The sequence below is a fragment of the Uloborus diversus genome, chromosome 1 (assembly GCF_026930045.1).
Source record: "Uloborus diversus isolate 005 chromosome 1, Udiv.v.3.1, whole genome shotgun sequence".
In the NCBI taxonomy this organism is placed as follows: Eukaryota; Metazoa; Arthropoda; class Arachnida; order Araneae; family Uloboridae; genus Uloborus; species Uloborus diversus.
The window spans coordinates 225786654-225804058 of record NC_072731.1 but is presented as its reverse complement, the minus strand read 5'-3'; the positions used below and the strand labels follow the sequence as shown (position 1 = coordinate 225804058).

General features: G+C 34.4%; 1 protein-coding gene across 1 annotated transcript in view; it reads left to right on the top strand.

Moving 5' to 3' along the window:
• The window catches only part of LOC129225291 (EF-hand calcium-binding domain-containing protein 4B-like), a 45574-nt gene extending 32335 nt beyond the window's left edge, over positions 1-13239 (top strand). Inside the window, exons 16-20 of the mRNA XM_054859883.1 lie at positions 2027-2108; positions 8496-8610; positions 9492-9602; positions 11031-11107; positions 13042-13239. Coding sequence (XP_054715858.1) covers positions 2027-2108; positions 8496-8610; positions 9492-9602; positions 11031-11107; positions 13042-13132 — 476 coding nt within the window. The 3' untranslated portion in view covers positions 13133-13239. The remainder of the gene's footprint in view (positions 1-2026; positions 2109-8495; positions 8611-9491; positions 9603-11030; positions 11108-13041) is intronic.
• The last annotated feature ends 4166 nt before the right edge of the window (positions 13240-17405 follow it).

The window sequence follows — 17405 nt, the reverse complement described above, 5'->3', positions numbered from 1 at the left end:
TCTGGATCTATGATTATGGTACAGGGGAGAGTGTTATACCTTGGGACACTGCTAATTTCTAAGAATCTATTTTTAGCAGCCATGTTTTTGTAATTTCCAATAGTAACCTTCACCACTAAATGGTGCCATAGTAAAAATCAGCATCAAATAAGTAAAACTGATGACTTTGTTAGGGGAAAGAAAATGTCATGACTCCAAAGTAAATTTTTCCTTCATTTTCTGTCTAAAAGAGAATTTTCTGTTATAAAAGAGAAGTGCTTTAAATACTTTGGTTATGAGAAAATAATGATAGTGCATCTAGATTGACCTCTATTTTGGTTTTTCTTAAACCACGTGGGAATTGTACCTTGGGACAGCCAAACATATTGTACCTTAGGACACGTTCCAAGGTACAACATATGCATGGTTCTTAATAATTAAGATATGTTTAAGAACATGGAACTATGCTCTAATCTTATGCAGTCTTTTAAACACTTTTAATGTTAGATAATATTAATTAATTCACTATTCATTATTCATTATTTATGATATAATTCATTACAATGATTTTTTTCCTTGGTGCAAAATTGGTTTAAGAAGATAGCTGTTTCCTGAATCATGAATACTTTCCCATAGTATAACAGGATACGTCTCATGGTACGAAAGGATGTTGTACTTAGGGGCAGCTTGGAACTCTTACTTTAAATGGCTGTCAATATTTTATTTTCAAAATGTCCGAATTTTAAAAAATATATTGCATAGAAATATGTTGGGGCATTTTAATATGACTTTTAGATTTAAAATTTGATTCAAATAATTGACTTTAAAAATTAAAATATGAAACGTGTCCCAAGGCACAACACTCTTCCCTACATGTATGTACGTACATGAGCAACTGAGCAACTGAGCAGCTTTCAACGTCCGCTCTGCGCACTCAAGTTGACAGTTTTTTAAATGCATCAGAGTCGAGTGGTTGCAGGAGTCTTCTTAGTTTGTTCCTATTGGATTCTCCCATAACGTGATCAAACATTTTGTTTCTTGAAATCTCTCATACAAAATTGAATAGCCTTTTGCAGCCCCATTATAAAAGGAAAATAAAGATTTCTTTTCAAATTTCAAAGCCACTCCAAGCTTAACCCTAAATGTACTCTATATTTCATTTAAAAGTTATACAATTGATAGTTTTAATATTTACGTCTTATTGAATCCAAGCAAACTTTGATGACTTCTTATACTTTTACATATGAGGCAGTGACAAGCAAAGGGATGCAAGTAAACATTTTCAAATTTTGAGTAAAACACGTTTAAAGATAAGGTTCTAGGTAGACTTTCGTTGAAATTTTTCAATAAATCATGCTGTATAGCAAAACCTACCAGGGCTACTACTACTATCCCTTATACCAACGCAGAGGAGAGATTCACCCACCATTTGTACTGGTTATCTCCAAATTTTTAATTTTGCCACTTACATTCCTTTGCTTCTCACTAACTCATATCACATATTTCACTTCTACTTGCATTATGCGCATTTATAATACCTAAAGTAAAATTGTAAAATACGACATTACCCAATTGGGCCTTGTTGCTATAATACGTAAAGATCAAAATTTTTTATTGCTTCACTGCAGAGTATAAGACGGGGGGGGGGGGAGCACCAAATAAAGTTCGGTCCTCGTGCCCTCAAAAGTCATAACCGGCCCTTGATCGATGCCAAAACTAAATTGTTTATTCAATTAATTTTTGTCAAAAAGTTGAAAAATGAGCCAATTTGAAGTATAGGAGGTCACTTACTGGGCATATTAACCTAACATAAATAACCCATCGGTCTCAGGGTCTGATACAGCTGTCCTCTTTTGTCCCCTTGTATCAATCATTCATAAAATAAGAACTTGAAAAAAAAAAGTTGAATTGTGTCACTTCAAAAATCATTTTATCAATCAAAATGATACATTGAGTTCGATTTCTCCTTTTAACGTAATACAAAATATTATGATGTTTTATTGTGTGTGAGGGTACCTGTTAATACAAAAACTAATATCGTTTGCAGGTGTTGATTTCCAGGTAAAGACTGTCGAAATAGGAGGAGAGAAAATTGCTCTTCAGCTGTGGGATACTGCAGGGCAAGAAAGGTAAAATTATTAATTCGATTAAGTAATGCTGCACAAGATGTCATTCTGTTATTCTCTAACGAGTTTTCAATCTTAGGAGACTTTGTCAAAGAAAGCGTGGTGACCTCAAAGGTTTAAATTAACTTTCTTATTTTTGTCTCTTCTCTGCAATGGGTGTTGACCAGTAGCTTCTTCCCTTGCAACGGCCATTATTCCTAAATTGTTTTTTTCTTTAGCAATGTCTTTACTTGTTAAATAATACTAGTCTATGTGCGGAGAATCCGAGTGTCAAGGCCAAATTTGCCGTCAGCAGGTAAAGAACTGAAACTGCAAATTTTTCTTTTTTTTTTTTTTTTTTTTTGTAATCTGTTGTACGTTAGCTTCTTGAGTGTACAAGCTTGCTTATTTGGTTTCCGCTGAAAAAAAGACACGAGAAAAATGTCTAATTCCAACATTTCCCAATTGTTTGTATTGAATCCCATACACATTTCTTCAAAAATCTCGAAAACTCATTTCTGCAGATACTGCCGTTTACCTGCCCACGGCAGAAATAACTTTCCCACTCTCCAAACTTTTCAAAACGACGAAAAAGTTCACACTGTCGTAACCATGACAACCAAAAGGGGAAAAGCGTGAATAGTGGGAAAGTTTTTTGTTTTTTGGCCTTGATACGCCGATTCTCGAATAATGAACGAAAAGCATGTTTTACTCATCGTCCCTTTATTAATGCCTTCGACGATCGTTAAAAGAACAACTGCCAATTGAACAAAAGTGGTATCTCTTATGTGAAGGCGTTATGATTTAAATGTACAAGATATTTTTTAATATATAATCATAATCAAAAACACTGGAAGTTATGATTCATTTTCTAAAAGAAAAACGAAACTACAGGGTGCGGCATATCTACCTCCCGTATTTGGAGAGGGCGCTGTGTAAGTTGTGGTGAGGAGACCGTTGTGGAAGTACTGTGAATGGATAGCAGTATATGTACCATGAACAATAGTGTTCAATTACTAATAAATCATATATCAAACCGTAATAAACTCTAAAAGAAAGTAAAAGTAAACATTTCTTCCTGGAATTAGCTTAAATTAAAAATACTTTTGTTATGTGAAAAGAAATGTTACGATTTTAAATCAGAATCAGTAGTAATGAATCAATTTTGGAACAATTAAAGAATTTTCAATTTATGTTTTAGCACTGTAGGAAAAAGAACGTTGCAATTCGCAACTCCAGAGCTCGAATGCGCTACCTTGCGGTGATTAACAATGCTAAAGAAAACGGTAAAACATTCCGTTCCACGTGTTTTCTTTAGGGAAAATTACAAACTTCAGACAGTTTGTGGTGTAATGTAATTTCAGAGGAATAGAAAAGAAAGTTTCCCACAAACACGATGAAAAATGACTGTCATTCATTAAGCTTAAAAGCAAGTTATAACTTACAGCATCTGTTTGTTTTACCTTTTTCATCCGCCATTAGATACTGGCTGCAGCGCCCATACAGTTTATTTGAGTTACGAATAGCGGTATTTTAATAATTTGAACATAATTCCGTTAAAACTAAGAAAATAAAGGTAGACGACTTTTTTTAACAGTTAAAATATTTCAATTTAATTCCTTTTCAATGAAGCAAGAACGTTTGGATTGCAAAACATAAAGTACGTTTTTAATATGTTACGGTTTTAATATGGTATGCTTAGGGGGGGGATTGAAACAAAGGGACTAGAATATGTAACCATGGTAACACGAGAATAAATTCCTTTTATCTTTAATTTTCATTTTATTCTCGAGCTTAATCATTTGGAATCATTTGGCGTGCTTAAGGTAAGCCTTGAACTCCGGTTTACTTAAAACAATTCCTACAGCTCTCGCAATGGTCGTAGAAACTTAGAATAAACTTCATCTTATGCAGAATATTCCAAGCATTCAAATGATCTAAAATTTAAAGATGTGCATGAAATATTTCTCCTCTATATTGTCGAATTTATGCAAAAAATGAAAGTAAAATTGGATTAGAAAAAGGACAAATTTTCGAGAAAACGCTTCGCAGTGAACACCCCTATGCTACAAACTGATTGTGTGCCAAATTTCATGATAATTGGCCGAACGGTTAAGGCGCTATTCGTGTCACAGACATCCAGACAAACTTTAAGCTTTATTATTAGTAAAGAAGATAAAGATTTCATGAAAATCAGCCGAACGTTCGAGGCACTATGTGCGTCACAGACATCCAGACATCCTTTCAGCTTTATTATTAGTAAAGATAAAGAAAATGAATCTAGCTTAGACGTTTATGCGGACGTGTTCTTGAGACATCCTGGAAGCTGCTGCACAAGCAATGTGATAAAAATTTTAATGAACAAAATTTTGCAAAGACGTTAAACGAGGCGTTCAGATTTTAAAATTGTTCTTAAGCAAACAAAAAGACTTACAAAAAACAACAAAAAGACAAAAAAGGGGTGTATTTCATGTAAAAAGACTTTGTTCACAAAATAAAGTATTGCCAAAATCAAAATGTATAGTTCAAAACTTCACTCCTAATTGTTAAAATCTACAACAAAGAGAAAAACCCGCATTCTTTCATTTATTTCAAATATATAACCTTTTATTTGGTATATGACCACTTTCCCCCACCAGACCCTACTCAATAAGAATTTCGCATTTGGTTCCAACTTGGCTGATATGATTTTCCTTTTATTATGAAAAATTATTTACCTCGTAAAGATCATTGCGAAGGATTTTATTTACATTCCTATCAGAAAATTGCTCAGAAGCTGCAAGTTTATCTGCTAAACGCTTTAAAAATTCCTGGATGGACACTGCGTCACATTTTTAAGAGTTGTAACGGTTTGAGGCAAGTCGGAAACTACATTGCCGCTGTGACGGATTGGTCGTACTAAAGAACGCTCACTGTAGTAGTAGTGACCATTTTTCTCTTGCGAGTTACTTCTCATGTTTCTACTTTTAAACATAGTTGAAAATCGAAAATATTAGCAAAAAGTATGATAGCTTTTCTGCTAAAAAAACTAGTGCACTAAATTTATACTATTAAAAAAACAAATTATTTTTCTGTGTGTGTGTGTTTTTTTTTTTTTTTTTTTTGCTTCCGCCTTTATTCTCTTAATCTATACTAATATTATAAAGACAAAGGGCGGATTTTTGTATGTTTATATATTCGAAGTAATCTCCGGAACCATTGCACCTATTTGAAAAATTCTTTCACTATATGAAAGATGTGTTCTTACTAAGTGACATAGGCTATAAATTATGCATAAATGTATTCATACTAATTTTTTTAAACCAAAAGCTTGTTTTCGCTACCAGTATATGTTTTGTACTGCTTTATTCTTATACAAGTAAAAACCACCACCGATAGTCCCGCATTGGCAACGAAAGATTAGTTAACGATTCTCTTTGAGCTAAATGCAGAGGGATGGAAACACGTGAACGAAAAAAAAAATCGCAGTGTCAGAATAAGATCGGCTATAGCCTTTACATTCGTTTGAGGCCGAATGTCAAAGAATGTTTTTACTTCTAAATTTATTTACACGAATAATAACTGAGATTCGCTTCGGATAAATTCATTCTTGAATTCAAGTAGTGCAGATAGATGATAATAGTCCGTGTGTCTAAAAGATTTAATTTGGCACGCATTTCGGGATATTCTTTAAGGTTTTTATTCATTCTAAAATCGAAATGAGAAACATCTGCTAACGAATTCACTAAAGAATATTTAGTTTAGAAAATTCTCAACTCAAAGAGTAATTGCACATAATTACCGAACATTCAAAGTTATGAATTCAAACAATAACGAAGAAAGAACATTCGATAGGAAAGAAATTGATCAAGCAGAGGAAAAAATATCTAAAAATTATTTGGAGAAATATTCTTCATGATGTCCGCATTTAAGCCATGTAACTTTCTGACTCCGCTTCTAAACACAAAGAAGTGTTTATAACTATTTCAACTTTTATGTCAACTTTTAGGTCTTATTGCTTTATGACAAACATTTGAAAATTATTTCTAAGACAACATATTGCAAGGAGAGCGTCAGCAGGTATATTATAATTAACATTTAATGTCAAACATTATAAGCCAAAGCCTAATTTAAAAAAAAAAGCAAAATTTGTCAATGGAATGGAAACTCAATAGGAGATTATTGTTTGCGCCCACGGCAGGGAATCAAAGAAAATAATTTTAAAAAAAAAGTTTGATTCATGAAAATCAGAAACTCAAATAAGTGTTTTTCGGCATCCCGGTGGAAATGGAAAAACTTAAAAAATTCAACGCTAGCCAAAACTCAATCAATAAGCTTTTGCGATGGTTTTTTTACGAAACTGCCAGGACTTTGGTGGAAAAACTGACTTTTCCACACTTAATTACTTTGAAAATCTCCTTCTATAATATCTGTATGTGCCACAAGAAAAAACAGGCAATTGAAAGAATTTCTTCAAAAGGGTGTCTCATAATGTAGAACGAATGTTCGATGAGCCACTGTTCGGCTATAGAAGGCGTAGATAGGACCCTAATATGTTAAAAAGGTTCAGACAAAATTATGTGAGGTGTCACCTTCGACTTTGACCCTGACTGTCACCAAACTCTTCCTGTGGTACCCTAGAGGAACGCCTGCAGATTTACTTCAAGTCTGATTAAAGTGGTCCCTTTTACAATCTCTGTATCTCAAGAACAACTATAAGAGCCCGTTTAGGAGATGGCGGTAAGAATTACTAGAGTCTTTTATGACAAGTAAGTAAAAATACCTGGAAAATGGTTTCGTATCAAAATATATGAGTTGAAAAATTCTCTCCGAATGATTTCATCCTCAATGCTTATCCTGAAACCAAGAATGTCAAAAAAATTACATTGGATACGCGAGAAAGCTATAGCTTTTGCCACCAACGCTGTGCAAAATAATTCCTTTACTACCTTAACTACTCAGGACTTCCCTTCATGCTTTTAACACTAAAAGCAATATCCCAACAATTTTATTACGCAACTTTAATTTGCATAACCTTTGCAATGGAGTTCAACCACAATTAAAACCATTGCGGAATAATATGATTTAGACTAAAAGTGTTGTTCTTACATCACCTGCAGCAGATCAGTTGGTTCATATTCCTTGCATCCTTATGGTCCTTGCAAACTTCCTTTTCCAATTTAAGTGATTTCAACTCCCAATGAAAAGTTCTTATGAACGTTACATATAGGAATATTATATTGCTCAGTGGGAAGTATGTGTTGGTCTCTCTTGATCAGGAAATGAAGTAAATCAATTGGTTTCAAACCTTGTAAAAACGAAACAAAAAATGTTGCTTACCTACTGTTAAATTTTAAATTGAAAGTACCTGCATAATCATTTTTTTGAGGAAAGTTCGCTTTTTAACCCGAACATGTTCGGGACCGGCAGCTAGTACTTCATAAGTAAAGCTTCGTTAAAAATATTTCTCTGCTATCGATAAAAAATAAAAGATAGTTAACGTTTAGGCTGCTATTAGTTTGGTTGCTACACAATCTTTGATTAATTCTTTCGAATAAATTGACAACTTCCGCTTGCGTTTGTTAAAAGGCAGAGCTACGCTACCATCTAGGGAATGGTAATTACAGTAAAAGTAATTTCGCTGAGCGAAAGCTTATCAATTTGTATTTGAAGAAATGTTGTAAATATGTAAATCAGCGATTCTCGAAAAAATGTCTCGGGCGTAACGGTGAATTTTTTATTTTTTCCAGCTATCCAAAGCTTTCAAAAAAATAATGATGTACGGGAACAATACATGCTTTAATACACTATCAAAGCATAACAGTTACTCCCATATTTAATTAATAGTTACTTGAATAAAATAAAAAACTTAGCATTACGCACGGGACATTTTTTCGAGAATCGCCCAAAAACGTTTATCAAGCATAATAATGCTCATTCATTTATTTAAAGAAGTGCTGTGATACGCTGTATGTTAGTGTAAATACGTCGACCAAATATAAAAACACTTATTGCACTCTTTTTGAATGCGTTTGTTTCGTTTCAAAAATTAAACTTCCTCGGATTTGAACAAACATCCATTCTATACTCCTTACCACATTTACACTGATGTGATATTTACTCCAATTGGTCACTGTGTACTTGGGTTAAGTGTACTCTAAATGTTTAAGCGTGAATGATTCACATTAGTCAGCTAAGTTAATATTATTACGCTAACAGACATTTATTTCACTCTAGCATTCTTGTAGCTCGCTCAGTGGGACTTACTTTTCTTTTTATTCCTCCGTTCGAGAAAGGAAAGAAATTTGAGTCTCGAAATCTTTTATGAAAAAATATAGCGCTTTATTGATTGAATAAACACCCAGAAAAAATAATACTTAGCAACTCAAAACCTATTTTTTTACACATATTATTATTTTTTTTTAAATATAGATTCCGAAGTATGACTCATCAATATTTCCGGAAAGCAGATGGCATTATCATTGTCTACGACGTAACGTCAGAAACGACTTTTAGGAATATTCGGAATTGGATACACAATGCAAAGGTAAGCTTAGGATTTTATTAATTTAAACCAGATTTTTCATCATGTTCGTACGTTTTTGTATGTACGCACAGAAATATTCGGTTCTGCTAAAATATGTTTGACCTTCGACGAGATCAATTATGTTTTAGTTGAAAGAGAAGAAATTCTTTTGTTAGAACAGCGCTATAATAATCGTCATCAGCGTGTCAAGTCGGATAGTTATCCTCAGCCTTATTTTAAAAATATAATCATTTACGCTTCTGCCCATCGGAATCAATAAAAAAGTCTTTTTTGACCATCCTTGAATTCATTTCAATGAGTTTTGTCGTGACGTTTGTATGTCTGTAAGTACGTATGAGTACATGTCTCAAAATTCAACAAACAGTTCTCCGTAAGAAGTTGAATATTTTTTGTTCTTTTTTTTTGTTGCAATCGACTAGACGTCTAAACGCACTATATTTATCTGGCACAGTTGTGCTCAAAGCTCAACCTACGGCCAACCACATACTTCTTTTGAGTTCAAACTTTTATAGCCCAGATGAAGTAGCCAGTATTCCGTTTGAATTTTAAGGAGGCCATTCACACACACACACACACACACACACACACACACACACACACACACACACACACACACACACATATTTATCAATATTTATCAATTACAATGCCATAACTTTTGGAAAGAAAGTGTATGTGAATATTTTGTTATTGCTTCTATGGTTCTTATTTCTCTACTAGCGTACGAAATCCTATTTCTAGCTAAGTCAGTTCGACACGTGCATTCTCTAGCGTAGAAGTGGTTGCAATGCTTCGGTTAATTATTGTGTGATTTTCCTTGTGTTACCTCTTTCTCAACTAGATTATTTGCAAATAGTCTATTTTTCCCCTTTTCTTTTTAGGAAGGTACTCAGGAAAGTTCTATCATCCTCCTCATCGGAAACAAAGTGGATTTGTGTGAATCTGATGATGACAGGGTAATCCGAACGAAAGATGGTGTTCGAATTGCTGACGTAAGTCGTCTTCCCCGTGTCCCATGTTGAGTATTTAAATAAATTTTTGATGTATAGAAATATTTGAGTAGAGTCTCGAGAACTCGGCCTTCCATAACCCGACTGGATAAAGAAAACTCAACTACATTATCGCAAGACGGGAAAAAAAAAAAAAAAAAAAAAAACCGACTCGAAAAACCTTCTGCGCGCTTTCCTGATAGCCTGGCATTTTAAAACTCGGTTTTTTTTCGGTTCACGTTAAGTCTGGTTTTTGGGACTGCGTTAAAAAAAAGCATATGAACACTAGAATCGTTTTAACGTTTGCATATAAAATGTATTCTTTTCCCCACACATTATCTTTTTCAGCCTTCCATGCACATTAAGTTTCAAAAAAGTTTTATCTTTTTTCCAAAACGAAGATCTTTTTCTTTCGTGTAAATAATCAAGAGCATTAAAATTAAGAATGATCAAAGATAAACCCTGTTGACCATATTATTGAGTAATTTGAAATGGAGAGTGAAGTACAGCCAACTCGCGTTAAATCGGTGCCTAGTAATTCGAATATTCTTTTATCACGAAGTTTTCGCTATCTCAAACTTTTGAAAAGGCTTTGGGAACTTCCCTGAACTCATACCACTAATTCAAATGTATTAGCCGAATATATGACTATCAATTCATACATCAAAGATTTAAAGTAACAAAAAAAAAAAAAAAATGATAACGAACAAAAGGTAAAAATTTATTTTGGATCTTCTTAGTAAGATAAAATTTATCATTTATTAGTTCAAACTATTATTGAATTTATATATTAATGCCCTTTATAGCTACGTTGTAAATATAAGGAGCCGATGCAACAAAAAATACAAATATTCACATTATGTATTCTTAAGTTGTAGAAAAAAGTTTTTGAAAAATTTGTATCTTCTTTTAAGTCAAATTTAGTTTAGATTTCGTTGGTTCACTATATCAACAGTTGAGCTGCGTTGCAGGTTTAAGGAATTAATACAACTAAACATGCAAATATTTACATAATTAATGTAGAAAATAGCTGGCAACGCTCACCTTCCTTTCTGTGTATTCCTGCCCCTAGTGGGAAATACGTCAGATCCCTTTTTCGAGCTGCGACAAGCAGACATATCGTGGACATGTAATACGTATATGCTTTGTGCAGAAAGGAACAAATATTGTGAGTGTGTCATTGGGCCGTGATTCTTTTTAAGATATCATTTTCTAAATTACTGTCAGAACAGTAGTAAAATATCCCTTGACACCACCAGAAATTCTACATTTTTTTTTTAGATTTCTGTATCTTGAAATGGCGTTTTTTTTTTTTTTTTTTACAATATCCTGCAAGTCGCTACAGGTCCGGCTGTATGTTTTTTACCCTATGGTAAAAAAAAGTAAAGTCTTCTTAATGTGAAAAGCTCTTTAAAGAATCGTCTTTTTCAGGAATTCGGAACTCTTTTTTATGAGACTAGTGCGAAGACAGGAGACAGCATCAAAGAAGCTATCGAAGGTTTGGCCAGGTAAAAACAGACCGAGCACATTGTTTTTTTTTTTTTTTTTTTCAATAAATACTTTTGTCTTCTTTTGTTAAAATTTCTGTTCCAGACTGTAGAGGATAAATATTCACCATTACTTTATTAGTGATGGCTGGCCATCAGATCATGGGCATAGCCAGGATTCGAGATAGGGAGTGGCAAATAAGGGCACAGCCATGGAGTAGTTTTAAGACTCCCCCCCCCCTGGTCTTGCATTTAGTTACCAATCCTAGTATGATAGCATGAGTTTTATGAACCAACCTTTCCCCAGAAAAAAAAAAAAACTCATGTTTTACCCCTGGTTCGGAACATTCTATCCGGTCGTTATGCAAATGTACGTTTAATGTATGTTTTAAAAGCGATTGCTAATCCCGATCATGAAAAAAAAAAAATCTTTCAAAAACAATCATGTCACAAAACGTGTCCGAGCAGGCCCGGATCTACAAATAACTGCGCACTGGATTGCTCACAATGGATTAGACCGTGGGTCCTCTCAGTGCTATAGGCCTCCCCGCCCCGCGGAGTCTGCGGGTACAAAGTTAAAAATAAAGCTAGAGTTGTTTTTCACTTAGACTAATCGCAAATGTTAGGATTCCATCCGGCAGTCGTTAGCGATGATATAAATTCTTTGTACCCTCAAGAGCACGTCCTGAAGCCTGTACATATGTTTTTGTTACAAGTCTCATTGCATGTAAAAGAAAATCACTACTGCTTTCAATAAGTTTTTTTTTTGGCCAAGCTATTTCAAGCCTGTACATATGTTTTACTTACACTGTTTATCACAGGTAAAGTAAGAAAACTATACAGCTTTCTATGACTTGAAAAAAGTAATTCTTGCGACACTGAAATTTTAGTTTCGGTTCTTTTTACTTGTACTATTAAAACGCGACAATAGAGTGAAATTTCGTTCAAGTGAATGTCGACAAAAGTAACTTTCAGTAATAACAATATTTCGAGTAATCTAAATAAGCTGTATGTTTGCAGTACTTTAACTATCTTTAAAACAGCGATTGTCAATTCAAATTTACACTAAGCGAGCATTTCAAAGTGAGTAATATTTCATAAGGGTGCGATTTTTGCTTAGAAATATAACTATTTAATAATCGTAATTATTTTTTAAATTGATTAATGGGCTGACGGGCGAGAAAATAGTTTTCAGAAATAATATTTTCTGTAAATAAAAATAATTTTATAACATGAGCTAATATCAAATTATGTATTGTAATTGAGAAACTACTTAGAGGAGTGAGGGGGAAAATGTATAAATTTCTTTTATATATGATTAGTGGTACCCGCACGGCGTTGCCTGCAGTTGAAAATTAAAAGATCATTTGGTTCGCCTGTATATTTACAAATAATGGATGACGAATTTCTCGCCAATTTGTTATGTTCATTTGCTCGCCAATGTTACGGTTCCCCGTTATGATAATTTCGTAATTTACTCTTCCACATTGTGATAATTTGCTCGGTAAAATTTTATTAAAATTGGAATAAAAAAGGAACAAAATGGTTTTTTCGAAAAATCGCTTCGAGGTGCACAAAGTTAGTTTTTAGCATGGGGGTGTGCACCTCAAAGCGATTTTTCGAAAATTCAATGTGGTTCTTTTTCTATTCCAATTTTATGAACAAAATTATCATAAGGTGGACGAGTAAATTACGAAATTATCACAACGTGGAACCGTAACATGGGCACAAGCCAATTGGCGAGATACGAAATTATCATAACGTGGAACCGTAACATGAGTACAAGCAAATTGGCGAGAAAATTCACCATACATTATTTGTAAATATACAGGCGAACAAAAAGATCTTTTAATTTTTCTATTACGGGCAAAGCCGTGCGAGTGTCGCAAGTTATTAGTATAAAGATAAAGGTAACAATGTATTTGAAATTTTATTGTCTTAATTTCTTATTGCAGCATTCTTAAGTCCAAAGAAGACGAAGCAATAGAGCAAGTTCTGAAACTGCAGGAAGTGGAAAAGGAAAAACGGAAGAAGAGATGTTGTTAACATTCCATTGCATGTTTGCATTGCGTTTTTTTCTTTTTGTACAGTGCTTTTTTGTTACATTTATGAGCAATTTTTTTATCTTTCAATTAAACAATTATTTATTCATATTATGTTTTGAAATATTTTCACAAAACTTCATTTCATCGTTAACATTTGCCCCATTATTTTAATGATTTTTTTATTATTTTTTTCGTGCTCTCCTTTATTTGGTTGTTTTATTATTTCTCTCGTTATTCTAAATTCAAAGTATTCATCAAAATGTCATTTTATGTACGAGTCACATAATTTATTCAGAGTGAGTCTGAACTAGAGGATAAACTTTACTGGATGATAGAAAATGTCTCCACAAGCAAGAAAAAGGATCCGGAAGTGGGCATTCCTTTTTATTTTCGACATTTCGATAGTTATAGTTAAATATTTACCATGCACAGGGACGTTGAAGTGTTAAGAGTCATAAACATCGGTTTGAATACCATCTATGTCGTAACGCATTAAAAGGCTGCGCCGATTTCTAGCAGATGTTTTGTAAAGAGACTCCGAAATTCAGGAAGGTGAAGGCGTGTTTCGCAGCTTCTCGTATGCTCGTAATTCCTGCGTTGTGTGCTAGGGAAAGAGGGGCGACTGCCCCTTTCTTTCAAAACTAAAGGAGCATTTCCTTTCCACTTTTTGTTTAAAATTGAAAAACAAAAAATGGTAGTACGAGATGGTAATCGATTCACATGTGTCAAGAAAGGAGAATTGACTTTAAGAATTTTTTTTTATATGTTTCTTGTGTTATTTCACAAAAATTAAAATGGACTTCTAATTCGCAAGACCCCGATTATGTCTCTCTCCCCCCCCCCCCCATATATCCCGATTTTTGAGGCCGTGTCCCGAATTTATTTGAGGAGGTGTCTAAACAATAATGATGTTAAAATCCAATTCTTAATCCCAATTTTCTACAAAAGTAAAGTTTAGGGAGCGCTCCTCTCGCACCCTTATGAAATATACTCCTCCTAGCTCCATTATTTTAGAGCACCAACCGCCTATGTACTACCAGTTTATTTATTTACTAGCGGTTATCTGCACGGCTTTGCCAGTAGTAGAAAATTAAAAGGTCAATTGGTTCGCCTGTATATTTACAAATAATAGGTGATGTATTTCTCGCCAATTTTCGAAATTCATTTGCTCGCCCATGTTACGGTTTCACGTTATGATAATTTGGTAATTCACTCATCCACGTTATGACAATTTGCTCGGTAAAATGTTCTTAAAATTGGATAGAAAAAGAACAAAATCGAATTTTCGAAAAATCGCTTCGAGGTGCTCAACCCCATGCTACAAACTAATTCTGTGCCAAATTTCATGAAAGTCGGCCGAACGGTTTAGGCGCTAGGAGTAACTCAGCAAAACATCTGTGAGATTATGGCACGGCATTCAGCTGTGCTACGACACGGATGGTGTTCATACCGATGCTAAGACACATACGACAATTGTGTTTGTGAAACATTCAACCATAAACTAACATAATATTGAATGTGGAAGGGGGTGCGCCCGCCTTCTGACGACTGCACCCATCATTGTTGGGGCTGGATGCAGATAGAAACGTCGGATTCGTTGAAAATAGGAAGCGAAGTAAATGCGATAAGCAAGTCTAAACTTCCTCTGTTCGGTGTGCTCCTCATCGGGAGGTTTGACGCGAATTTCCCTTTTAAATTTATTTACAATTGCAAACATACAAGGAAGCTTCACAAAAAAAGAAAAAAAAAACTTGCTTTGCCAACGATTGACTATAGAAATCCATGCTTATCTTGTTTTCAACCGATTTTCGGGTAAACTTGACCAAGGCCAAGCGTCAACAATTCTGAGCTGCTCTATAAATATGGCCGCAAACACAATACTGACTTGCTGCCTGCTCACAAAACCAGGCCTGGCTCGAGGGGTAGGCAACCTAGGCGGCCGCCTAGGGTGGCAGATTTTGGTGCGGCAAATTTCGGAATTGAAACATTTTTTCAAAGTATGAATATATGTTTCAGCGTCATAAGATTCGTTGCCTCAATGCTTAAAAAAAAATAATGTCGAGTGTGTACCAGTGCTTGGATACGCAAAACATGTTCGAAATTTAACTAGAAATTCAATTTAAATGTAGAGGCAGCAAATTGCGTTGAAATTTTTTTTAAAAGTATTAATAAATGTTTCAGTGGTATAGGATACATTACTTTAATGTTTAAAATGATAATTTAAAGTGTGTACCAGTGCTTGGAACCAATGCAAAACCTAGTTTGGAATTTCACTAGGAACCCGCTTTAATTTTGAACACTTTACTATTATCTTTATTTCATTAATATATTTTTCTATATATAAATATATATATTTTAATTCCGTAGGGGTTGGGGGCGGCATTTATCAATATCGCTTAGGACGGCAGAACTACTAGAGCCGGCCCTGCACAAAGAAACTAACAGATGTGAAACAGGTCACAAATTTACTACGCTAAAAAGATTTTACATAATATTTTACTTTTAAAGAGAGGTTTAAAAAAGTGGTTGTTTAATGTTGCAGCTTATTGTTGTAATACACCCGTCTCGTCGCATGGACAAATGCAGTGATTGATGAAAGCTTTTCAAAATGACTCATCGTCTAGTCACGACGGCGACGGTCGGTGCGTTCTCATTGCGAGGCATGCACAGCCACAGGCTTTACATTATAAAATATTTTTCGTCACAAAATAGGGCTAAATTTTCGAAGAACTTTGACATAAAAATAAGGAATTTTCAGATCTGATAGACTGCAAAATTAAAAATTGTCATGTGACAAGTTCGACCAATCACAAAAACAAAATAGAAGTTTTTTCATCATGCTGTCTCAGTGATGTTGACTGTGGACGGAGTGGGCCATTTTCTTGGTTGAACAAAAATGTTTTTATGCAGAGCAATCACGATTGCTTATTGTTTTCACTTGACCGCAGTTGATGTTCCTTTGATTTAATTTTTCTATGCTTAAAATGCAAACTCCTCTGGTTCGTGGTCCTCCGCGAGCATGTAACTCCTTCTGGGCGGTAGCATCCATGTCCTCTGGAATCGACTTTATGCCCGACCTTCTCGACTTTACGCAATCCTCTTTGAACAAAAACTTCCAGCCCCGGCAGTCATTTGAATTTTGACGTCTTGAATTCAAATTATGTTTTTCGCAATGGGATCGTTTCCGAAATTTTAAAAGTAATTTTTTCTGAAAGAGCATGTTTAAAAACATGGGATATGACCATTTTTTAAATAATTTGTTGAAGTTTTATATTTTTAAAAAAATACTTAAATCGGTGTGCTTTCATTGTTTATGTTTCTGCCCGATGACATCACAAATGGTGAAATGCCATTCAGTGTTGCCATTCGCAGACCAAAATATTTAATTCACATCTTTACTCACGTGTACTGGCAACGATATAGTTGATAGCAAGTGTAGAGCGCAATCAGCGCAATTTTAATTCGCTTGTTGATTATCATAACGTGGAACCGTGGTAGAAAGATGCGCCAAATGCATCATTTGTAACGTCATCAAGACCACGCCTTGTTTGAAAAATCGGACATTTAAAAAATTAAAATAAAAAACAACTGTTGGGAAAATAAAAATATTTTCTGGGTCTATGTTATTTTTTTTTTGCTTATACTATCAATTTTAGTGACTAAAAGTAGTACTTTTGACTGAAGGAAACAACCCCATTGTGATTGCGATAGGAGCCATTTGTGGAAACAAGAAAATCAACGACTTGGGTCCTAAAGCAATTCGTGATTGCTAAAAACATAATTTGAATCTAAGACGTCAAAATTCAAGCTAATGCCAGGGACTGGATGCTAAATGTTTCTTTCTTTTAAATTTTACTTTGCGGCAGTTTTCTTTTTTTTTTTTCTTCATCGGACCGGGTATACAGCAAGTACAATGGGGATAAAAAATAAATGTCTCAAAACTGCAAGATTTGATTAGAAATACAAACAAATTAATTTTTATTATTTCAATTTTAATTTTGTTATATTTGAAAATTTAATGCCTGAATGAAACAAACAAAAGGATGGAGGATCAACAAAGACATTAAAAGAGAAATAAATTCAAATACGCCGAAAAATATAGAGAGGTCTAGAGGGATAAATAATACACACTAGTATAAACGCCGGGCTGCTCACTCCCCACCCCCCTTCAGAGCAAGGAGCAACCCCCTAAATATCACAAAGAACCCTCGGAGCAAGAACCGCCCTAAAAGAGAAAAAACACACCCCTCAAAACAAACCCCTCCCCCCCCCTG